Source organism: Pristiophorus japonicus, chromosome 14 (genome assembly GCF_044704955.1).
Source record: "Pristiophorus japonicus isolate sPriJap1 chromosome 14, sPriJap1.hap1, whole genome shotgun sequence".
NCBI classification, from domain to species: Eukaryota; Metazoa; Chordata; class Chondrichthyes; family Pristiophoridae; genus Pristiophorus; species Pristiophorus japonicus.
The window spans coordinates 129651929-129678101 of record NC_091990.1 but is presented as its reverse complement, the minus strand read 5'-3'; the positions used below and the strand labels follow the sequence as shown (position 1 = coordinate 129678101).

General features: G+C 42.5%; 1 protein-coding gene across 1 annotated transcript in view; it reads left to right on the top strand.

Annotated features, from left to right (window-relative positions):
• The window catches only part of sbf2 (SET binding factor 2), a 715543-nt gene that overhangs the window by 517987 nt on the left and 171383 nt on the right, over positions 1-26173 (top strand). Inside the window, exon 18 of the mRNA XM_070898748.1 lies at positions 18719-18787. Within this exon, the coding sequence (XP_070754849.1) occupies positions 18719-18787 (69 nt within the window). The remainder of the gene's footprint in view (positions 1-18718; positions 18788-26173) is intronic.

The following is a 26173-nucleotide window of genomic DNA, read 5'->3' as shown; positions in this document are numbered from 1 at the left end:
CTGCCCCGAAATTTGAAAAAGTCAAAAATCCAGCCCAAGTAACTATTATTCCCTCCCCAAAACCTAAGAATTTAGGGAAGTACAAGTCGAGAAAAGACTCTGGAATTCATCTGGCTGGTCTCAAAAATTCATACATTTCAGTTACTCATTTCTTCAAATATCTGTTAAATTCCCGTTAAATGTTTCCATGCTATCTGACTCCTTAGCACTTTCTTGGGCAATCCATTCCACATGTTCACCACACTCTGTGTGCAGTAATTAAATCAAAACTACATCTTCGCTCTTCTATGCTTGAGCCTCCATGTCCTGGTTCTATAATTTGTGGCAATCTTGAATATCTTATTATGGTTCAATTCATCTGTTCCCTTAAGAATTTAGAATATCTGGAAAAATATCTCCCTGAAATTTCTCTTCTCCAGAGTAAACAGTCCCAGGCTCTCCAACCTCTCTGCCTAGCTCAGATGCCTTAAGCTAGATACCACTTTGGTTTTCCTTTTCTGCAGTGCTTCAATGCCTCGAATTTTTTGCTGTACTATGGCAACCACAATTGCACATAGTATTCAAATGTGGCTATATCGATACGCTTTCATTGCTCCACCATTGGCGGCCGTGCCTTCAGCTGCCTAGGTTCTAAACTCTGGAATTCTTTCCCTAAATCTCTCTGCCTCTTTATCTCTCTCCTCCTTTAAAACGCTCCTTAAAACCTACCTCTTTGACCAAGCTTTTGGTCAGCTCTCCTTATATCTCCTGAGTGGCTCGATGTCAAATTTTGTTTGATAATGCCTTGGGACATTTTACTATGTTAAAGGCATTATATAAATGCAAGATGCTGTTGTACAGGCTCATTACTGCTGGAGATTTTTGCTGTATTCCTCTGGTATACATCCTGATTAATTTTCCTTGCTATTTATTACCTCTTACCATCAGTTATTTACTTTATAATGTCTAACCACTAAGTCAAGTTAGCGGAAGGCTTTGATTTGTTCATGCAGTCAGCTGAACATCTGATTGGTAATTTAACAGGTAATCCCTAATTTCAAACAATTATTAATTTTTGCCTTACAAACATGTGAAGTCTTGAATTGTGACTTTGCTTGAGACTACATTTCCAGGTATTACTCCTTTGAAATGCGTGATACAGATTGAGCGTCCAAAATCCGGAAACCTCGGGACCGAGACCGTTCCGGATTCTGGATATTTCCGGATTTTGGAACGTCTTTGCCTGGGCCGAGGTAGTTGGGGTAGGGCAGCCGAGGTAAGGGGGTGAGGTCGGCCCACCGAGGAGAGGGGGGTGCTGGGGTGAGGGCGAGGTCAGGCCACTGAGGGCCAGGGTGGGCGAAGTCGGGCCGCCGAGGGCCGGGACGAAGTTAGGTTGCTGAGGCGTGGATGTCCGGATTTCGGAACATTTTCCGGTTTCCGGACGACCACGCCACGGATCGGCCGATGTCCGAATTCCAGAACATTCCGAATTTTGGAACTCCGGATTTCGGACGCTCAATCTGTACAATGAAGGCAGACTAGACACACACATTTTAATGATACGCATGTGACCTTCACCGAAATTCGAAACTTTTATGACTCTTGCCTTTATACTGTTTTGAGTGTGTATTCCATTATAATGTCCCAAGTGAACTTTTGAGTTTGAGAGTTTCATTTTGTTGACTTATGCATGTTTTTGTGTAAACAAATTTTGGGGACATGCTTTTAGGTAATGTTTAAAACAGCATCCCTGTCCATTTGATTCATTATTAATTAGAAGACCAAAGAAGTGCCTCACAGTTGAACAAGTTAGTTGGTAGCAACGCAATAATGTGAAATAAACTATAACATTCAGATTCAAAATTCTATTGGTATTTGAATTGCTCCTCTATAATTAGTTGATTTATTTGTTAATGTTATGGTACCTCATGATATACAATAGTAAAATTTGTTAGTGAAAGCAAATTAGCCAACTGCTAATATCGTGTGAGATCTGTTGCTCAGATGTTATAATATGTACTTTATTCTGCCATTGAGCATATACTGTTACGAAGCTAATATCTTAATGGGTAGAATATAGGCCTAAGACTTTGGGTACTGGTAAGATATGAATTCTCAGAAAATAACTTGCTATATTTTGTCAATTTATGTGAGACACAGCAGTTGTAATATGCAACAATCCTGAGGGATTGGACTGTGGGAAAGTGAAGTTGTGGTTCCTCCAGCCACTGGAGAAGGGGAGAGGGAATTTGGGTTAGAAAGCAAAATCTATAAGTTTTTGTAATAACTGGTGAGAATTAGCAGACGATGAAAGCAGAAATTTGCTAAGCTGGCTTGTGTCATTGTTAAATGGCTCTTTTTAAATACACATTTCTGTATACATAACTGTGATTGGAGTTTTGTATGGATGACATTAAAGAGCTTTTTACCTAGTACTTGCTTATGTCTTCACAGCCAGTATTGCTTGGACGCAGATGCTTTTTTTTCGTTCATGGGATGTAGGCGTCACTGGCATGGCCAGCATTTATTGCCCATCCCTAATTGCCCTTGAGAAGTTGAGTGGTGAGCTGCATTCTTGAACCGCTGCAGTCCCTGTGGTGAAGGTGCTCCCACAGTGCTGTTAGGGAGAGAGTTCCAGGATTTTAACCCAGCGACGATGTCGGCGTTACACTTCCAAGTCAGGATGGTGTGTGACTTGGATGGGAACATGGAGGTGGTGGTGTTCCCATGCACCTGCTGCCCTTGTCCTTCTAGGTGGTAGAGGTCGCGGGTTTGGGAGGTGCTGCCGAAGAAGCCTTGGCGAGTTGCTGCAGTGCATCTTGTAGATGGTACACACTGCAGCCACGGTACGTCGGTGATGGAGGGAGTGAATGTTTAAGGTAGTGGATGGGATGCCAAACCAGCAGGCTGCTTTGTCCTGATGGTGTCGAGCTTCTTGAGTGGTGTTGAAGCTGCACTTATCTGTGCAAGTGGAAATTATTCCATCACATTCCTGACTTGTGCCTTGTAGATGGTGGAAAGGCTTTGGGGAGTCAGGAGAATACCCATCCTCTGACCTGCTCTTGTTGCCACAGTATTTATGTGGCTGGTCCAGTTAAGTTTCTGGTCAATGGTGACTCCCAGGATGTTGATCGTGGGGGATGCGGCGATGGTCATGCCGTTGAATGTCGTGGGATGGTGGTTAGACTCTTGCTTGTTGGAGATAGTTATTGCCTGGCATTTGTGTGTCGCGAATGTTACTTGCCACTTATCAGCTCAAGTCTGAATGTCGTCCAGGTCTTGCTGCATGCGGTTATGGACTGCTCCATTATCTGAGGAGTTGCGAATGGCACTGAACACTGTGCAGCCATCAGTGAACATCCCCACTTCTGTCCTTATGATGGAGGGAAGGTCATTGATGAAGCAGCTGAAGATGGTTGGGCCTAGGACACTGCCCTAAGGAACTCCTGCAGCGATGTCCTGGGGCTGAGATGATTGACCTGCAACTACCACAATCATCTTCCTTCGTGTCAGGTATGACTCTAGCCAGTGGAGAGTTTTCCCCCTGATTTCCCATTGACTTCAGGTTTACTAGGGCTCCTTGATGCCACACTCGGTCAAATGCTGCCTTGATGTCAAGGGCAGTTATTCTCACACCTGGATTTCAGCTCTTTTGGACCAAGCTGTAATGAGGTCTGGAGCTGAGAGTTCCGAGCGGAACCCAAACTGGGCATTGGTAAGCAGGTTATTGGTGAGTAAGTGAGTAAGTGCCGCTTGATAGCACTGTTGACGACATCTTCCATCACTTTGCTGATGATTGAGAGTAGACTGATGGGGCGGTAGTTGACCAGATTGGATTTGTCCTGCTTTTTGTGAACAGGACATACCTGGGCAATTTTCCACATTGTCGCTACAGTGTTGTAGCTGTATTGGAACAGCTTGGCTAGAAGCATGGCTAGTTCTGGAGCACAAGTCTTCAGCACGGGATGTTGTCGGGGCCCATAGCCTTTGCTGTATCCAGTGTGCTCAGCCGTTTCTTGATAGCATGTGGGGTAAATATTATTGGCTGAAGACTGGCTTCTGTGATAGTGGGGACTTCAGGAGGAGGCCAATATGGATCATCCACTCGGCATTTCTGGCTGAAGATGGTTGTAAACACTTCAGTCTTGTCTTTTGCAGTCACGTGCTGGGCTCCACCATAATTGAGGATGGGGATATTCATGGAGCCGCCTCCTCCTGTTAGTTGTTTAATGCTCCACCACCATTCACGACTGGAAGTGACAGAGCTTTATTCTGATCTGTTGGTTGTGCGACCGCTTAGCCTTGTCTATGACATGCTGCTTCCGCTTTTTAGCATGCATGTAGTCCTGTGTTGCAGCTTCCCCAGGTTGGCACGTCATTTTTAGGTACGCCTGGTGCTGCTCCTGACATGCTCTTCTACACTCTTCTTTGAACTAGGGTTGGTCCCCTGGCTTGATGGTAATGGTAGAGTGACGGATATGCCAGGCCATGAGGTTACAGATTGTGGTGGACTACAATTCTGCTGCTGCTGATAGACCACAACGCCCAATCTTATTGAGTCTTCAAAGGCCTCAATGCAAGTCCATCGGTGTTTGGAATGGGCCAATTTGACAGTGGATGTAACAAAATAAAGTTGTAATCTAAGACTAATAAGACAGCAACAATAAGCTTGGATCAATTCAAAGAAATTGTTTACGATTCATTCCTAACTCCTACCTTCTGAAGCTAAAACCTTCTATAAATGATCAATAACATAAGGTTAATCTTCCCTACTATACAGTCATTAGGTGTATGAATGGATTTACTTCAGTAAAACAAACATCATACAGATGATGTCACCTAATTGATCATTGATAGTTTATTAATTAAGAGACCATTTCAATTAAATTTGACAGTTGTGTGAATATTGATACCACTATATATTTGCATAGTGCATCGTGTGGAATTTAATACACAGGAAGTTGCATGACAGCTGATTAAACAAAGAGGAAACTAGCCACAAATATATTACTAACAGTGCAAATTTCACGACGCCAGTTGCATCCCAAAGTGGATTGTAATTTCAAAATGACCAATTCAGAATGCATGTTTACCCACTGACGACTTTGAATTGCTTAACCACATAAAGAAAATTTTAAACAAAATCTGACTTTGATTATGAAAAGCAATGCCAAAAAAAAGTTAAATTAGGCATGTTGTAATAGATGGCTGACAATGAGTTACCGAGCTGTAAAGATTACAGATGAAATTACTAAATATCCACATAAAGAGAAAATAATTAGAAGCAGCAAAACGGAATTCAGAAAGGAAGATTGTACTTGGCAAATCAAAGGATTCTTTGGGGATGTGACAGATATGTTCTATGGAGGAAATGCAGTTAAATTGGTGTACATAGACCTTCAAGACCAGACTGGAAACTATTGGACAGGATTACGGGCTCTAGAATTAGGGGAAGGATAGCAAATTGGATTTAAAAACTGGAAAGAAGGGAGGAAACAGAGGACTAGAAATGTGATACTGGCACACCCATTTTTCAGGCACCTATGCATTCAACATGGCAGAAAGGGCATGCTCATAGAAACATAGGGCCCAAGTTTCCACATGATTTGCGCCTGATTTTTAGGAGCAACTGGTGGAGAACGGACTATCTTAGAAATAGCAATTCTCCACATTTTTTTTTCTGCAGTTCTAGGCAGGTAGAACAGTTCCACTTTGGAACAGAATTTTTTCTTCAAAAGGGGGCGTGTCCGGCCACTGATGCCTGATTTCAAAGTTTCCACAGTGAAAACGTACTCCAAACTAACTTAGAATGGAGCAAGTGAAGATTTTTGTAGAACTGAAAAAACCTGTTCTACACATTAAAAAATCAGGCGCAGGTTACAAATTAGGCGTCCAGAACGAGGTGGGGGGGGAGGGAAGTCATTAAATTCTATAATAAATCCTTATTTATACTTCTACAATAATTATACAAATAAATCCAACCTGAATAAACATTTATATGCAAAGAAAAGATTAAATAAACCATCTTCCTACCTGTGTGAAAGTGCTTCAGCCATCGTTCGTTCCCACGGGGGGGTGGGGGAGCCGTTCTGTTCGTTCCCGACGGCGGGCGGGGGTGGGGAGGGAAACGGTTGCCTCAACTTTCTGAGGCTTCCTGCACCGCCTCAGTGCTGATCATGGAAGGGCAATGTGCTTTTATTAAAAAATGTTCAAAAATTAAACAGCTACAAAGAACTACAAAAATGGCCGAGTGCCAATGTTTCCTTCACACTGCGCGTGCGCGAACGCTCCAACGCGCACGCGCAGCGTTGCCGGCAAGAAAAAAACTAATTTAAATAGTACCTGCCCCCTCCCACTTACAAAATCGTCGCGAGTGTAGGCTCCGCCCCCCTGGGCGCCGCGCCAGGCAGACAAGGAGCTGCAGGGCGCTCCAGAATCGCGCGTTTTTTATTTTAGGCGCCGTTTTAGCTCGGAGGGGCGCCCGTTTTTTATCGTGTGGAAACTTGAGCCCATAGAAACGAGGTGCAGGAGTAGGCCATTCGGCCCTTCGAGCCTGCACCACCATTCAATAAGATCATGGCTGATCATTCCCTCAGTACCCCTTTCCTGCTTTCTCTTCATACCCCTTGATGTCTTTAGCCGTAAGGGCCATATCTAACTGCCTCTTGAATATATCCAATGAACTGACATCAACAACTCTCTGCGGCAGGGGATTCCACAGATTAACAACTCTCTGAGTGAGTGAAGAAGTTTCTCCTCAGCTCAGTCCTAAATGGCCTACCCCTTATCCTAAGACTGTGTCCCCTGGTTTTGGACTTCCCCAACATCGGGAACATTCTTCCTGCATCTAACCTGTCCAGTCCCGTCAGAATCTTGTATGTTTCTATGAGATCCCCGCTCATCCTTCTAAACTCCACTGTATAAAGACCTAGTTGATCCAGTCTCTCCTCATATGTCAGTCTCGCTGTCCTGGGAATCAGTCTGGTGAACCTTCGCTGCATTCCCTCAATAGCAAGACCATCCTTCCTCAGATTAGGAGGCCAAAACTGAACATAATATTCCAGGTGAGGCCTCAGCAAGGCCCTGTACAACTGCAGTAAGACGTCCCTGCTCCTATACTCACATCCCCTAGTTATGAAGGTCAACATACCATTTGCCTCCTTTACCGCCTGCTGTACCTGTATGCCAACTTTCAATCACTGATGAACCATGATACCCAGGTCTCGTTGCACCTCCCCTTTTCCTAATCTGCCACCATTCAGATAATATTCTGTCTTTGCGTTTTTGCCCCCAAAGTGAATAACCTCACATGTATTTACCCACTCACCTAATCTGTCCAAGTCACCCTGCAGCCTCTTAGTGTCCCCCTCACAGCTCACACCGCCACCAAGTTTAGTGTCATCTGCAAACTTGGAGATATTACACTCAATTGTTTCATCCAAATCATTGATGTATATTGTAAAGAGCTGGGGTCCCAGCACTGAGCCCTGCGGCACTCCTAGTCACTGCCTGCCATTTTGAAAAGGACCCGTTTATCCTGACTCTCTGCTTCCTGTCTGCCAACCAGTTCTCTATCCACGTCAGTATATTACCCCCAATACCATGTGCTTTTATTTTGCACACCAATCTCTTGTGAGGGACCTTGTCAAAAGCCTTTTGAAAGTCCAAATACACCACATTAACTGGTTCTCCCTTGTCCACTCTACTAGTTACATCCTCAAAAAATTCCAGAAGATTTGTCAAGCATGATTTCCCCTTCATAAATCCACGCTGACTTGGACCGATCCTCTCACTGCTTTCCAAATGCGCTGCTATTTCATCCTTAATAATTGACTCCAACATTTTCCCCACTACTGATGTTAGGCCAACCGGTCTATAATTACCCGCTTTCTCTCTCCCTTTTTAAAAAGTGGTGTTACATTAGCTGCCCTCCAGTCCATAGGAACTGATCCAGAGTCGATAAACTGTTGGAAAATGATCACCAATGCATCCCCTATTTCTAGGGCCACTTCCTTTAAGTACTCTGGGATGCAGACCATCAGGCCCCAAGGATTTATCGGCCTTCAAACTCATCAATTTCCTTAACACAATTTCCCACCTAATAAGGATATCCTTCAGTTCCTCCTTCTCACTAGACCCTCGGTCCCCTAGTACATCCAGAAGGTTATTTGTGTCTTCCTTCATGAAGACAGAACCAAAGTATTTGTTCAATTGGTCTGCCATTTCTTTGTTCCCCATTATAAATTCACCTGAGTCTGACTGCAAGGGACCTACGTTTGTCTTCACTAATCTTTTTCTCTTCACATTTTCAGTCAGTTTTTATGTTCCCGGCAAGCTTCCTCTCATACTCTATTTTCCCCTTCCTAATTAAACCCTTTGTCCTCCTCTGCTGAATTCTAAATTTCTCCCAGTCCTCAGGTTTGCTGCTATTTCTGGCCAATTTATATGCCTCTTCCTTGGATCTAACACTATCCTTAATTTCCCTTGTTAGCCACGGTTGAGCCACCTTCCCCGTTTTATTTTTACTCCAGAAGGGATGTATAATTGCTGAAGTTCATCCATGTGATCTTTAAATGTTTGCCATTGCCTATCCACCGTCAACCCTTTAAGTATAATTTGCCAGTCTATTCTAGCCAATTCACACCTCAAACCGTCGAAGTTACCTTTCCTTAAGTTCAGGACCCTAGTTTCTGAATTAACTGTGTCACACTCCATCTTAATGAAGAATTCTACCATGTTCCTGGTCACTCTTCCCCAAGAGGTCTCGCACAACAAGATTGTTAATTAGTCCTTTCTCATTACACATCACCCAGTCTCGGATGACCAGCTCCCTGGTTAGTTCCTCGACATATTGGTCTGGAAAACCATTCCTAATACACTCCAGGAAATCCTCCTCCACCGCATTGCTATCAGTTTGTAGATTAAAGTCACCCATGATAACTGCTGCACCTTTATTGCACACATCCCTAATTTCTTGTTTGATGCTGTCCCCAAACTTACGACTACTGTTTGGTGGACTGTCCACAACTCCCACTAGCGTTTTCTGCCCCTTGGTATTCCGCAGCTCCACCCATACCGATTCCACATCATCCAAGCTAATGTCCTTTCTTACTATTGCATTCATTTCCTCTTTAATCTGCAATGCCACCCTGCCTCCTTTTCCTTTCTGTCTATCCTTCCAAAATGTTGAATACCCCTGGATGTTGAGTTCCCAGCCTTGGTCACCCTGGAGCCATGTCTCCATCATGCCAATTACACATCATACCCGTTATCTGTTATCTGCGCAGTTAATTCGTCTACCTTATTCCGAATACTCCTCGCATTGAGGCACAGAGCCTTCAGGCTTGTCTTTCTAATGCACTTTGCCCCTTTAGAATTTTGCTGTAATGTGGCCCTTTTTGCTTTTTGCCTTAGGTTTCACTGCCCTCCACTTTTACTTTTCTTTTTTCTATCTTTTGTTTCTGCCCCCATTCTACTTCCCTCTGTCTCCCTGCATAGGTTCCTATCCACCTGCTATATTAGTTTAACTTCTCCCCAATAGCACTAGCAAACACTCCCCCTAGGACATTGGTTCCGGTCCTGCCCCGGTGCAGACCGTACTGGTCCCACCTCATTTCTTTCCAGACGTGCATCCCCGCCATATTGATAAAGGCAGAAAAGAGGTATCCAGGGCCAGCACCTGAAACAATCGTTAGACCCTTGGCATATGCAATTTTGGAAATAGCCAAGTTTAAGGCAATCTCTAATAATTTTAATAATTAGAATCGACTGTAAACCACTCTGGTGGATATATTGGCCCCAAGTTTCCACATGATTTGCTCCTGATTTTTAGGAGCAACTGGTGGAGAACGGGGTATCTTAGAAATCGGAATTCGCCACATTTAAGTTTTCTGCAGTTCTAGTCAGGTAGAACAGTTCCACTTTTGAACAGAATTTTTTTTTCAAAAGGGGGCGTGTCCAACCACTGACGCCTGATTTGAAAATTTCCACAGTGAAAACGTACTCCAAACTAACTTAGAATGGAGCAAGTGAAGATTTTTGTAGGCTTGAAAAAACCTTGTCGACACATTAAAAAATCAGGCGCAGGTTACAAATTAGGCGTCGGGAACGAGGTGGGGGGAGAAGGGAAGTCATTAAATTCTACAATAAATCCTTAGTTATACTTATACAAATATTATACAAATCCAACCTGAATAAAAATTTATAAGCAAAGAAAAGATTAAATAAACCATGTTGCTACCTGTGTGAAAATGCTTCAGGCAGGCCTTTCAGGCAGCGGTTTGCCGTCAGGACCGACCGACGGCAGGGGGAGGGAGGGAGAAAGCTGCAAGAAGCCTCAGTACTTGAGGCAGCCGTTTGCCGTTGGGTCCGACCGACGGCAGGGGGAGAAAGCTGCAAGAAGCCTCAGTGCTGATCTCGGAAGGGCAATGTGGTTTTATTAAAAACTGTTAAAAAATTGAACAGCTACAAAGAATTTGAATAGTCTCAAACAAGTGCATGTGTCCCGTTTATCACAGTCTATCTTTAATTACAGAATGCACTCCCTCACCCTCACAGACACAAATATCAAGAAAATTAAAATGCAAGCCTTTGCAAGGGTTCAATAAACAAATTTTTACTTTTTCTGCAGCACTTTTTAAAATGGCCGAGTGCCAATGTTTACTTCAGACTGCGCGTGCGCGAACGCTCCAACGCGCATGCGCAGGGTTGCCGGCACGAAAAAAACTCATTTAAATTGTACCCGCCCCTTCCTACTTACAAAATCGGCGCGAGTGGTAGGCTCCGCCCCCTGTGCGCCGCGCCAAGCAGACATCGAGCTGCAAAGCGCTCAAGAATAGCGCGTTTTTTTTCAGGCGCCATTTTCGGCGCGAAAAACGGGCGCCCAGCTCGGAGGGGCACCTGTTTTGCCGCGTGTGGAAACTTGGGGCCATTGTGTTTAATCAGAGTTTAAGACGGAATATAACACATTAGTTATTCAGCAAAAACATACGACAGTAACAAGTAGTTGATAGCAGTCCCAATCGGACAAATGGCTGGCGCAAGTGAGAAAATTCACTGCCTTGCAGCCTCTTTCTCTTCGGCTTGAGCTTCTTTTGGTAAAGCATTTGATCACTCGAAGAGCGTTTGACGAGCCCAACTTCTGTTTTGCTCTCCCCTCACACTGTGAGGACAGCCTTGAGGAGGCTTATTTTTTATTTTTTTTTTAGGGGTGGACCTGACATAGAATACTGACAAGACCCTTTGACCTGTAGCGGTTTCCCTAAAAACTTGCTATCCAATGCTGTATCATGTTCTTTGTTTCGATTCTTGTGTCAAAGCCCGTCCTAAAAGTATCTTATTTTTTCCACATGACTTTGTTTATACTGTCCCAAGTTTTCTTCCTTTGATATTCATGTCTTATCTCTCTCGTCCGTATCCTGCCTTTGATCTCGAGGCCAAAGCAGAAAACTGCTTGCTTTTTACAATGTTACCTCCTTTATGATGTAGCAAATGCTATGTTAACTTCCCCAAACTTCCATCCATTCTAAGTCTTTCTGTAACAAATTGTCTTAAAGATACAAATTCAAGTCTTAACTTGCAAACAACAGAATAGTTGTCATAGTGCAGAATGCTGTAACATCTCAGCAGGGTACCAAAACATTAGCATTTCTAAGCATCTAAACCAGTCTGAGGAGACATTTTGTCTCTAGTTCAAAACAACGATTTAAACACAGCATTCTTCGTATCAGTTTTATTCATTTTGAAACCCTGATTTCGAACAACAAATATGGGACCTCATGACTGTTTGAAGCCCCCTTTGTAAAATTGGGCTGCCCTGACTGGCGCCATGCTGGCAGCATTCAGGAAAACATGGTGGACCTGCCTTTAATCAATTGTCCTTAAAGGGACGGCTGGAGGGTAACACCAAAAAGGTAAGTTTAAAAAAAAACGTAACTGAATGTAGAACTGGGAAGTGCAGGAGTTCTCCCAGTTCCATTGCAGTGCTGAAGATCATTGCTGGCTCCTGCTCAGCTCCCTAAAATTCCTTTGCCGACCTCAATCTCCCAGGACTTAACTGAGCGAATTTGCCGCAGCCCAAAATTGAAATCCAAATTCTAAGTCAACGTAGGAGTTGAGGGCAATTTCTCAGAGTGGATGGAAGTGGGTAGCATTGTCCCAGAGTGTTATGTTCTGGAACCATTTCTGTTTAATGTGAAGGTCAGTGATTTGGATATTGCACTGGAGAGCGTAGTGTCCAAATTGCAGACAATATCAAAATCCGAGGCATCATAAATAATCCAGAGAACCAAAGGAAGCTGCAAGGGGAATTGATAATATCGTGGAATTGGTACAAATAAAGTGGCAGGTGGAATTCAATGTCAGTAAATGTGAGGTGGTACCTACTGGTTTAAAACAAAATAAAAGTAATAATTACACATTGAGGAGAAACTGGGTGATAATGGAAGAGCAGAGATATTTGAGTGTTAACACCCCAAGTGGGTCAGGTCATAAAAAAGTTAATGGAATACTGGGTATTGTGGCAAAAAGAATAGAATATAAACGTTGAGATGCGATGGTGAATGTCTACAAAACCTTAATAAGACCACAGTTGGAGTTCAATGCGCAGTTTTGGACCCTACATTATAGGAAGGATGTTGAGGCAATAGACAGGGTGCAGGACAGATTCAGTACGATGCTGTTTGGCATGAGGAAATATAAATACAGAGAGAAACTTGAAGAATGGAGGCTGTATTTATTCAACCCAAGAAGCTCAGTTGCAGGTGTTTAAAATTATGAATGGATGGGGCGGGGGTTGTGGTGGGCGGGTGGTAAATAGAAGCTCACTGTTTTCAGCGATTGACGAGTCTCGATACAAGATTAAATGTAAGAGATTTAGAACAGAGAGGAAAAACCTCTTTGTGCAGAGGGTTGTGAAACTGCAGAATGCATTAACAGAGATAGAGATTCAAGCCAAGACCATGTGAACACGTAAAAAAAAGTTTGGATAGCTGGTTGAAAGAAAGAAGAATAAGGGCTATAGAAACAGACTGGACACATGGAATTAGAAGTATCGTACATTTTGAGGATAAACACCAAGACAGACTGTTTGAACTGGACAACCACATTTTGTAATTTCAATGTTTTATCTGTCACAAACTACAAGAGTGAAAGGTATCATTTAAATCCCCAAAAATGTACTTTAGCCTTTAATTCACTCCAGCACTTTTTTACATTATTTATTTATAGTGCATGCATAGATTTTCCATTCAATTTTGCTGTTCTGTTTCAGGTCTTCTATAATGCCCACTGAGTTTTCGCATGTGACTTTGGGTCACAGAGCAAAAACATTTTTTCCCAGTGGTGTATTACTGTAAGATAACATGCTTGATGCGGCCTTACCAACCTTGCTCTTGCCAATATTTAATCCATTACTCATCATGCTTGTGCAATGCATACTTATTAAGTTGGCATTGTTTACTTCCAATTTTTTTAAAATTCCCTCCAATTTTCTTAAAATTCCCTCCAATTTTCTTTACTTACCTCCTCTCTAAATTGTATTTAGCTCCTTGTATCTATGCATATTTCCTAAATAATCATTCAGCTCATCTTCAGTTGAGACAGGGTTAACATCTTTTCATGGAAATCTGTTCCACATACTTGCGGTTATAAGATGGAAACATTTTTGATATTCTCCAGTTTTGCTTCAGGGTCGCCTGCGGAACTTTCAGACTTCCAATGAAAAATTGACTTTGATATTTTATTTCCTACTGTCTAATCATGTGCAGTTTAATGTAGTGAAATTGAAAGAAAGACTTGCATTTATATGACCACCGGACGTCTCAAAGGGCTTTACATCCAATGAAGTACTAAATTTCTTGTTTACATGTACATTATTTTTTAAAGTGAAACAATAGCTTGTACTTGAATGTGAATTATGATTTTTTTAGCAGAATTTCTAAAATTGAATGTCTATTAAGGTTCTGAAAGGAAATGCTATCTTAAAATGTACTTTAGCTACCCCCCCTCCCCTCCCGTACTCTGTTAATGGGGCAGAAATTCCGGCCTCCCGGGTCCGCACTGAGTGTCTACGGAAGGCATCGCAAAAGCCGATATTCAGTGCACATGCATGCGCTGAAAACCGGCTTTTCCGATCTGTCAAGCTGGAGCTTGACAAATCCTCCGCATCTCAGGAGCAAGGACATTTGCAAGGGCAAGATTGTGGGATTTACCCATATGTTGCCCAGCAAATATCCTCAAAACTCTTGCACCTGATAAAAAGCAGCCACATAGCCTACTTTTACAGGTGTCAGAGTTTTAAAATACACAAACATTTTAAAATAAAATTATAAAAACACATTTTATTGTTTAAAACCCTCCCCACTATGGTAAGTTTATTTTAAACCATAATTTAAAAAACTTTTACATAAATAACTAATTTAAATTAATAAAAATATGTGGTGTATTTTTTTCTATTTTTTATTGTTGGATTTGTGTGTTTTGGGGGCTGTTTCTCATTCATAATAATGGGAACTCCAACTTACGGAGTCCTGACGTGCACGCGCTACGACGCGTGGTCAGAGGAGGCCTCAGGACCGGGAACTTGCATGGGCGCAGCAGGAAAAGGTAAGTGCGCATTTTTTTTTAAGTTTTTTTACCCGATCGCCCGCGGGAAGCAACCGACCGGGATTTCTGGGCCGATTTGTTTTGGTTTCTTGGGCAGTCAGGCGTCTGACCACAGAGATAATCACCATTCTGTTTGAGTTCCCAAATCAAGCTACTGCAAAGTCTGAACTTGCAGAATTTCTATTGGGCTGATATGCTGTGCACATAGTCTCCAGGTTGACAGAAGAGTTAGGGACCGCCAAATATGTACAGGGTTGCTACTGTGGTTTAAAGAACTAAATCCAAAAAGCTTACCACAGCAGGGCACTCGTAAACGTCCTGCTAGTAGGCCAGTAAGACCACCTATCCATTAGGACATTAACTTGCATATTGATCTACATTATGTCTACTGCATTTTTCTTATCAATTACCTCTTCAAAAAACACAAACAAACTTGCCTTTAACAAATCTGTCTGGAGATATGGGGCCCAAGTTTTGGGCTGCTCCTAGAACGGCGCAGCCCCGACCTGGACGCCTGTTTTTCACGCCCGAAAGTGCGCCAAAAAATACTTACAGATTCTCTGGCTCCCTGCAGGTCCTCTGGAGCTGGGCGTGGCGCAGCACGAGCTGTGGGGGGGGGCGGAGCCAGGTCCCTGCGCTGAAAACAGTGCCGGGACCTCAGCACATGTGCGCTACAGTGGGCGCGCATGTGCAGTAGTTCCAGGCGTCCAAAACTGTGTGGGAGGGGCCCAAGCACGCCGCCCTTAGCCCTGGCCGAATGGGCTCACTGGGGCGACGTGGATCAGACTGCACCTCCCAAGCCCAGCACACTGCTTCCTCGCTTTTGCTGGCTCTCTCAAACCCCCTTCCCCCCCCCCCCAGCTCCCGCTCCGACCCCCGCCCGATCCGAACCCGCCCCCCCCAGCCCCCAACGACTCAACTCTCCTCCCGCTCCCAACCTGACTCCCACTCCCCTCCCCCCCCCCCCCCCCCCCCGACCCGACACATCGCCCTTCCCCCCCAGGACCCGACTCCCGGCCACCTACCTTTAACTCTGGTGCTGGGGGCGGGCCCTCTCCTCTCTCTTCTCCCCCTCCCTTTCTTCTCTCCTCCTCCCTCTCTCCTCTCCCCCTCCCCCTCCCTCTCTTCTCTCTCCCCCTCCCTCTCTCCTCTCTCTCCCCCTCCCTCTCTCCTCTCTCTCCCCCTCCCTCCCTTCTGCCTCTCCCCCTCCCTCCCTTCTGCCCCCTTCTCTCTCTCCCTCTCTCCCTTCTCCCCCTCCCTCACTCCCCCCCCTCCCTCACTCCCCCTCCCCCTCTCCCTCTCTTCTCCCCCCCCAGCCCCCCCCCTCGCTGTCAGAAACACAGACACTGACAGACAGAGAGTGAGAGAGACACAGACAGACAGAGAGAGAGAGAGACACTGACAGAGACACACGGGAGGGCCATCCCAGCACGCTGTTGGAGGGCTCCCGGTGCTGCAGACGGTAAGTAGAAAATGTTTTATTTATTGATTTTTAAAAATTTTTCATTAATTTTTTTTGATTGATTTATTGTTGTATTTATCATTTATTATTGATGATGGCTCTTTATTTGTAAAACTGAAGTGTTTAATGTTTGTAAACTTCCCTTTAAACACCCCCCCCCCCCCCCCCGGCCTTCCCTACGCCTGATTTTCTAAATGTAGACAAGGTTTTTTCGAATGTACAAAAATCTACACTTACTCCATTCTAAGTTAGTTTGGAGTAAGTTTTCACTGCTTAAACTTTCAAAACAGGCGTAAGTGGCCGGACACGCCCCCTTTTGGAAAAAAAAAATCTGTTCCAAACCAAAACTGTTCTAACTGACTAGAACTGGAGCAAACTAAATGCCGAGAATTGCAATTTCTAAGATACTCCATTCTAAACCAGTTGCTCCAAAAAAACAGGAGCAACTCAGGCTGAAACTTGGCCCCATTGTTTCTAAGAGTTTTCTACACTGATATGGTCTATAGTTAACCTGTTTATCCTTTCCTTTCTTGATCAAAGGTGTTACTTTAGCTACTCTCTGGTTCCACAGCACAATTTGCATATTTAACGAGGATTGAAAAATGTGGCCAGATCCTCTGCAGTATCCTCTCTGACACATCAGTGTAGTACTGAGGGAATGCAGCACTGTCGGAGGTGCTGTCTTTTGGATGAGACATTAAACTGAGGCCCCACCTACCTACCTCAAGTGGATGTAAAAGATCTCATGCCACTATTCAGAAAAAAGTGGAGTTCTCCCTGATGTCCTGGCCAATAATTATCCCTCAGCCAACATCACTGAAACAGATTATCTGTTAACTCATTGATGTTTGTGAGACTATGCTGTGTGCAAATTACCTGCCACATTTCCCTACATTAAAGCAGTGATTACACTTCAAAAGTACTGCTTTGGTTGTAAAGCGCTTTAGGACATCCTGAGGTCTCGAAAGGCTCTAGATAAATACAAGTTCTTTCTTTACCCCTTCCATTTTAGTTTAAATCGTTCCCCCCACTACTCTGTTTATCCTCGCTGTGAGCACATTGGTGCTGTTTCGGTGCAGGTGAAGACCATCCCTTCGGCATAAACTTCCCTTGTTCCAGAACCTGGTCCAATGCCCTTCCCTCCTACGCCATAATTTTCTTCCTCTTAACCTATTCTGCATGTGGCACCGTAGTAGTTGGAGATTGGCACACTTCTGATCTTGTTTTTCAAACTCTTGAGCATTTTATGCAATAATCAGTTTATTGAATATACTCAATGTTACACAAAATTGGGAATAGTTTTGTACCATCCAGGGCCAATTTGGTGTGTTACTTAGAGAACACTTTTAGCACTTATGCATAGTAATGCAAGAATACCAGTATCTGATAATTAGCCAGTTTATATCGTTGGAGCCTTTAAATGATATTTTATATGGCTGCTTAATTATAATTTCTATAACATTGTTTGGCGACACCCTGTCGGATCTGATTATCTTTCCATTGGATGGACTTTTAAACTCGAGGAAAATCTCCCGAACATCTCCTACATGTGGCTGCCGCAATAGCTCCACCACATGCTGCCTCTTGGTAACTACCATTTATCACAGTTAATAGTCAGAGCCTAAATGCTGTTTCTTCATGTGCATCACTCTACCAGGAAAACTCCATCGTCCTTGTGCACTGAGGCGCATAACATTTGTCCTTGTTTCTTTTTATCCCACCACCAAAAAAACAGTAACTAGTGCTAATATCAGATTGAAATTGAAACAGTATATAATATTTATATATATATATATATATGGTATATATTTCAAAAATCATTTTGCCTGTAAAATGGAAATAGCACTTTTAAAAATTATGTAGTTATTTATAATTAGGTAATTGGCAGAGATAGAGCTGATTATTAACAGCAAGTTTTGTTATTTGGAATGCTCTGAAAATTGCAGCCGAGTATCATAGTATGCTGGTAAAACCAGCACAGTTTTTTTTGTTTTTTTTCAGTAGTAGTTTTAATTAAATAATATCCTTACAATGACTGAAGAAGTGGCTGTGACTTTAAAGTGCAGCTGTTGTAGTTTAAAATTTGGACACAGTCTGCAAGAATGGAGCCCTGCTGTGGCCTAAAAGTCGGAGTGCATCTTGGCATTCCAAACATTTCCTTACTAGAAGATTACAGCCTGATTTTTGTGAACTTTATTGCTGTGGGCCTCATGACAGCGTTCAGAAACATGCTTGGCATTTTAGTTAAAATAACTCAGATGTATCAAGCCATTTTGGATAAGCTTTTGGTCTTCATTAATGTCTCAATAATTAATGTTGAGACTCAGGATGGAATGATCTTGATTAAGATTATATATCTTTTGGAGGAGTTACTGTAGCATGTACATTCATCTTGGGGCTTTTTTGGAAGATTTTTCTTCACAAATTGCTGCAGATTCTGTTTCATGTTACTCGTTCAAATCTTAGCTCGTATCCCAATAGTACACTAAAGACTAAGTGATAGGTCCCCAAAGATCGTCTGTAGTAAATTATTGTTGGGGCCAGTTAATTGTATTCTTCCAGGCATTGCCTCTTTATCAAACAGGTGGGTGGTAATTGAGCTGAAATAATTTGGCTACGAACGAATGGAATGTAAGGTATCAAGATTTATGATTTCCTGTTTATTTCTTCCAGGATTGTTCAGCTTCTGAAGAATATTGTGTTGCTGCTACATTGCTGCCACTGACAACAGCATTTTACCGGGTAAGCCCATGTGATTTCATGCCAGAACTCCCCAGAGAAAACTTGGTCTTGTCTGGATTTGATTGCACAAAACGAGGTCTAGGTACAAAATGTAACAATTAGATTTATTAAAAAAGAGACGTGTGATCTGCAGGCTATCATATTTGATTCTAGAATAATGTGGCACTTTATAATATGCCAGCACATTTACTACCAAAAGATTTTGGGAAATCGCAAATTATTGCAATACCTTGGCTAGAAATGGTCTGTGGTTGTACAGGGAATTCTAGTGTTGACTGCTTTTTTTTATATAACATCAAGCTTTATTAAGCATCTGTAACCTTTTAATCAACGCACATGAAATAAATAAGATGAGATCTGCTTTAGCTAGCTAATGGCAAAATTAATTAATAATCAGATATATGCTACATTTGTACTTCTTGCCACACAGACAATTTAACATAGGATAATTAATAGTATTTGACATAAAAACATTATAAATATGAAGTAAACTGCAACCAATTCACTCATTGCCAATCATTACAGAAAATGGATTACATGGAGGTTTTTGTGTTAATTTAGTTATGTGGAGGAAAAGTCTATCCACATTTTTGCAAAGCAAATTCTTCAGACCCAATAGTTATATTACTAGCTTCAGAAACAGTTTCAAATTCAAACGACTGGAATGCCCAACACTGAGTTTGTTGGCCCCAGCTGTAGTTAATTTTGTTCGTTCTCTGCAGTTCTGCTTAAGTGGAAGACCCTCACTGGTGTCAAGAATGCCACAAAGGGTAAAAAGGCAAACTAACATCACCTATTTTGCTTCTCTGTAAGTGTCCTTCTCTTCCCTCTATGGGGAAGTGGCCAGTGTGGTGGCCATGGAAAAGAAACTATCGTACCCTTCCAGATTCAAAAAAATATAGGGATTTGAGAAAAAAGCAAGGGAAAAGAGAAGCAGAGAAAGAATCTGCAGAAACCACTGATTAATAACAGCTTTGTTCAAAGGAAATCAAGCCAAATTTATTTTGCCATAATTAAAAGGATGTCTGTACTCTAGATTTTATTTTGCAAAATTTTTATTTAATTTTGCGTATTAGGTGTTTCACGTTTGAAAGTTTCTAAATTGCATAGTTATTTTTGTACTTTACAGTTGCTTAACATTTACCATTCATTCTGCATATATTTTCATTCTATCTCTCTTTTAAATAACTTGAAGAGACAGAACACTATTGTTCAAATGTAAAAGGTACATCATTGAGTTTTGTACCTGCGCTGGAACATTCGGAATGAGTATATTTCGCAAGTATAACAATGTTTTTGTAAATTACTAATGTTGATCATATTGCTACATAAAATGTATAGTAATAAATAATATTTTTTTAAGAAAGGATAGTTTTCCTTTTAGTTTACAAGGTTTTTTTTTCTTTGTCAGCTGAATGCCTGATACACACGGAAACTCATCAACATATTTAAGAAGCTCTAATTCAAGCTACCTTGCAATCTGCATACCTGTCGGGTTTCTATTCGCCCATTATGGAGTGTACACTCTCTCCCTTTTGGGATGCAAACATTTACCAAGTACAAAGAGCTCAGATGAAGGTTGACAGCTAAAAATGAGAGCCCCCCTAGTGTGCACAGGGATACTGCTAGAGTACCAAAAACACCAAAACAAAATAACTAGTTACTCAATTGATTGCTGTGTGCAAAATAGCTGACACATTTGCAGACATAGGTTTTTGCGGCTAACGGTAATTTATTGTGTATGATACTTTGAGAGTTGACAATTTAAGTCTAGGTCTATCCAGCAGCTGAAGCAGACTGGAAGGAGCTTGTGGTGAAGCAGTTAACTGCTATGGTGACTTTGACAGTCACTGTCAGCGGATAGAAGCGCATTGGCAAACTTGCAACTGCCATTTTAGCCACCTGCCCACCCTATTCCTGCCAGACAGGCAGAGTTAAAATCGGCCCTATGGAATTTATTGGAGGTAGTCCAGAGGAGCGCTACAAGGCTGACTCCTGAATAGAGAGAGTTGAATTATACGAACATACAAAAATCTCAGACAGGAAAAGACCAGTTGGTCCATCTAGCTTGTCCCATACAGTTGTGATGCCTTATGCACCAGGTTAAGAAACTCCCTGCTCCCCTAGGTGCCATGTGGGAGAGATTAAAAACTAGATCAAAAATCCACAGTTAAATAGAGAGAAAAAAAATCTGGAAAATTCCTTTGCAATCTACCTCGGTGATCAAAACTAGTCCACGAGACTACATTGACCATGACTTGTATTAGTTGGTACCTAACTTTTGTTTGCAATCTCCACACCAGTTTTCTCTCCTGAAAGTACACAGTAAATTAGCAGTCACCGCACAAGCCAGCAACTTTGTTCCACAAGTCTACTATTCTCTGGGAAACTGCCTAACATCTAACCTATTTCTTCATTTGTGTAATTTGTATGCATGACCCCTGGTCCTCCCCAACATAGCAAACTGAAATAATTTGTTAGCGTGTACACAATCTGGTCCCTTTATTATTTCATAGAACTTAAACAAATCACCCTGAGTCTAGGCTTCTCTAAAGTTTATAGACCCAGCTCCTTAAACCTGCCTGGGTAGCTGAAGTATGTTAAACCAGGAATCATTCCTGTAGCCCTCCTATAAACCTTTTCCAAAGCCTCAATATCGCCCATGTCTACCCTGGAGTTTTACTCTCTGGATATCAGGAAAGACTTGGGTATGGAGAATTCGGGCCCAGGAAGGTTCTTCTGTCGGCTTTAAGGACTAGGATACACAGTTTAAAATGATGGGTGCCAAAAGAAAATAGGAAATTAGGCACAAAATCATTAGTAAGAGGGTGATAGAATTGTGGAACAGATTACCAACAAGTTGAATTGTCTTTTTTAAGGCCTTTTCTACCTGCACTATCACCTAAAAATTTGCGTACCTACACCTCAAGATCTCTCTGTTTCTTCTCCATGTTCCTCCACTGTAAGAATCTTACCATTTGGGTTAAACTTCCTTTTGTTACTTTTTCCCCAAATATGCCACAGCATATTCCCTATATTGGACTGCATTGACCACCAATCTGCTTACTCCACTAACCTGTCTGTGTCCTGTAATCTTCTGCACTCTTCCTCAAAGTTTGCCATACCCCATAATTCGATATCCACAAAAAACTAATTAGGTTATGGTCACTCTTTTCCAAGTGTTCATCAGGTCACATACCGAACTAGCTTTGTTACCCAGAATCAGATGCAGCACTGCATCCTTCCTTATTGGAGATGCAACATACTGATCTAGGAAACAGACCTGGATGTATTGTAGAACCCCTCTCCATTTTGACCGCAAACGTTTATCTTTTCGTAGTCCACATTAGCATAGTTAAAGTTTCCCCTTATTATATTTCTCTCATGACTATAAATCTCTCTACATTGCCTAAAAATCTCATGTTAAATTTCTTTCTTACTATTCAGTGGTCTATAATGTTCTCCCAACATGATACCAAATCACTTTCTTTAAATCTCAACCTAGACAGCCTCTTATCTGAGCACTGCTATTAATAAAAGCAGCAGTGATGTTCATAGTTAATGAGGCCATATCTCGCTCCTCATTTTTTTCCTCTCTTTCATTTTATAGACAGGAATATTCAGTTCATACTCTCTCCTTGGTTCAAGCCAAGTTTCTGTCAAGGCTACAACATTGTGTCCCTTAATTCTAATAAGTAATTCCTGATTCCCAAATTTAATTCATTTCTAATGTTTTATACATTCACATTTAAACAGTCCAACCCTGATCCTTTCATACTCAGCACCATTTTTCCTTCCAGATTTCTCTAATTCTGCTCCCTATTATTGTTATTAACCTCTTTCTTATCTCCCCAAAACTTTCCATATTCCTCTTGTTTCCTATTTTAGATAACTTGAACGCTTCAATATAATTCTTAACTTCTCCCCCATGTACAACTTTTGCTCCTTTTCAGGCTTAAATCACCCCCACTGCTCTCTCTTACCGCCCCCCCCCCCCCCCCCCCCACAAGGACATTGGTACCAGGGGTCCAAACCCTGAACACGGTATCCTTGCTTTGAGAGTTGTTACAGGCAATAATTAGAGAGGGAATCTGAAATCTTACATATATCCACTGATCTATGCTTGAACACATCATTGTGCATGTGCGGAGATGCTCTCCAGCAGTGCCATGCTTGTAGTATAGCCCCAAAACAGCTGATAAACAGTCACATGAGCAGCAGTTTTGTGTAAGCATGCAGGCTTGGACAAAGGACAGTGGCCGCTGCTCTGAAAGCAATAAGTCTAGGGCATCTCTAGTAAAATTAAACCCTAGCAATGATCCAGCTCCATCAAAATTAGTCACAGATACAGATACCAAGCCTTTTCTGTGTTCCCTGCAATTTTGCTGGTCAGTACTTCCTCAATTAGTGAGTACTTTGGTTATATGTATAACCAAGTCAAAGACGTTCATAACATACAAGGGATAAATGCGCCAGCAAAACACTTTAAACATATGCAGCACAAGGACTGCAATAAGATGAATTCATTTTTAATGTATCTTGCAGTCTGTTTTTTTTGTTGTGCAGTGAAGAAAGCATCAGATGTCCAAACAAACAAAATGGCTGATTCATGTGATGTCCCCATTGGGTGCCTAGATGGTCCCTGTGGCTTATGAGTTAAGGGCATTGATGACTTTCACTGCCATTGGTAGTGTCTAGCAGAGAGTCGAACATCATTGCAAGTCTTCATGAACCAGGTGTTGCACCTCAGTCACAACCTCTTCGATGATCCGGACCCTCTTCATGCATTGATCCTCTGCCATACCCGGGAAGCTTATTCTGTTATAGTACACATGCTGCCTGAACTAGCTCTACCACATGGCTTGTACCACCTTTTCCCTCTGTGCTGACTCCATTTCCTCCTCTGCACTATACTGCACAATTAATGGTACATCCTGAAACTTGAGGATTCAATAGCGGCTGATGCTAAACACTCACCCTTTATGTATTTTAAGTACGGAATGGGTTAATTTCAGAAACGTAAATCCTTGCATGGGATTTATGTGGTTCCTAGAATTTCAGTCTGAATAGAAAAATAAACCAAAACGTTTTAGAACTCAATTTTCCCCAAAGCTGTTTTTTGGTGTACTTGAAGAGTTACGCCTGTTTTTTTGGAGTCCAAGTACGCCAAAATTAAATCTTCCAAGCTTCCCCGTTTGATCTTTTCATTTTGGCGCCGTCTAGCCAGTCATTTAGTTTTTGGGATGGAGCCCTGTTCTGCACCAACTTCCCAAGCACAAGCACATTAAACATTGCAGCAATTTACCTCCATTAAATTATTAAAGTCCCCCCCCCCCCCCACCCCGGTCCCATGCCGGTCCCCGCACCTATCCCTGGCCGAATGGCCTCCTCCCGGTTCACACACCTATCCCTGGCCGAATGGCCTCCCGGTCCCCACACCGATCCCTGGCCGAATGGCCTTCTCCCTCCCGGTTCCCACACCTAACCCTGGCCGAATGGCCTCCCGGTCTTCGCACCTATCCCTGGCCGAATGGCCTCCTGGTCCCGCTCCCTGCACCTATCCCAGGCCGAATGACCTCCTCCCTCCTAATCTAACTATACCTGAAAGGCTCCCACCACCCGCTCTCTCTCTCCCACACTCTCTTACCTCGTTTGCTGCTGCTGTCCGGGCATCTGCTGCTTACCTGTGCCAATTTCCTTAATTCACCAGAAGGTTTTTCTACAGAGGCCACATACGCTGGCCTAAGAAGAACTGGAGTAACTCTGAGCTGGCCAAACTTACTCAATTGTACATGCTTCTTACATGGGCAGAGCAGATGAGCAGCTACAGCAAGTATAAAGCCCATTTTACTTATGTTTTTCTAGTATCACTGGTCACTACAACAGTGTGATGATCTTACAAACAGTCTGAATGCCTTTGTGAATTTTGGTGTACAAGGTTCCTTGGGCTCTTTAAATGAGAGTGATGACCCAACATGATGGGTAAGTTGGAGAACACTGCCTGAGCAATTCAAGCTGCTGCAAGATAAGCTGGCCTCCCTATTATCATGGCACTCCTGCAGAATGTCAAGCAACTGCTCCACAAGGCTTATGATATCTTTCATCTAAGATACTGGAGAGATGGTGCTCTTCTTCAGGAATGTCTGAATAAATCTGAAATGTTGCTACAATATGCAGCTTTGTATTATTGTGGTGGACATCTGTTATTTGATGAGTTGTGGAAATAAAACCCAACAGATCATGGGAGATGTGTTCGAGGTTGCTATTTGAGCCACTGAAGGAAAGCAATTTGCTGGTCAACAGACACTCTTCATTTTGTGACCACAACGTTCAGAAATGCAGTGCTCTGCTGCAGAACGGTTATGTACCCGCACTTAAAAGGTAATGTTATGTTTTAATTTATTATGTTTCCAGGGCAGCCTTGATTGTATATTCAAGCTGTTTTGACTTTGAAGTGTTCGCAGAATTTGACCCATTATCATTAGTTGAATTTTTCTTAATCTAGTCGTAACCTGGCTATGGGAATGGCTAGCTCTGTTGCACAGGTCTTAAGTATTTCAACCTGGATATTGACAGGGGCTATAGTCTCTTCTGTCGTCAGTGCACTTAGCTGTTCTTAATGCCACATGCAGTGAAGCATATTGGTTAGACATTGGTACCCATGATAATGGGGACCTCAGAAGGAAGCCGAGTTGTATCAGCCAGTCTTTTAGCTGAAGACACTTGCAAACATTTCAGCCCTTCTTCTTGCTCTCACGTGGTTGTCTCCACTATGGTTGAGGATGGGAATGTTTGTGAAGTCGCCTCCTCCCCCAATGAATTGTCTGTCCACCACTCTTCTTGACTGAATTTGATCAAGCTATTGAGCTTTGCTCTGATCTGTTATTTGTGGGACAACACTTAGCTCTGTCAATAGCCTGCTGCTTTTGAGGTTTAGCATCCATGTAGCCTAGTACGATAGCTTTACTAGGTTTGTACTTCATTCTAAGGTAAGCTTGGTACACACTTCTACATTCTGCATTATACCAAGGCACACTGGCTTAATAGTGACTGAAGAATGTGCCAGTCCATGAGTTCCACATTGTCGTAATAAACAATTCTGCTGTTGCTGAAGCATGATTTAGCCTGATGGATGCCCAGTTTTGGGCTGCTAGTTCCATCCTTAGTTTGTCTCTTTCAGCACAATGGTGGTGTGACACTACACTTTGGGGATATCCTCACGGTAGAGTCAAGACTTTATCTTCACAAGGACTGTATAATGCTCATGCCAATGCTATCATGAATAGATGCTGAAAGATTCATTAAACAGTAAAATTTCTATAGCACCTTCAACATTGAAAATGTTCCAAGGTGCTTTATGGAGAGCAAAATAGGATTGGTGCCATG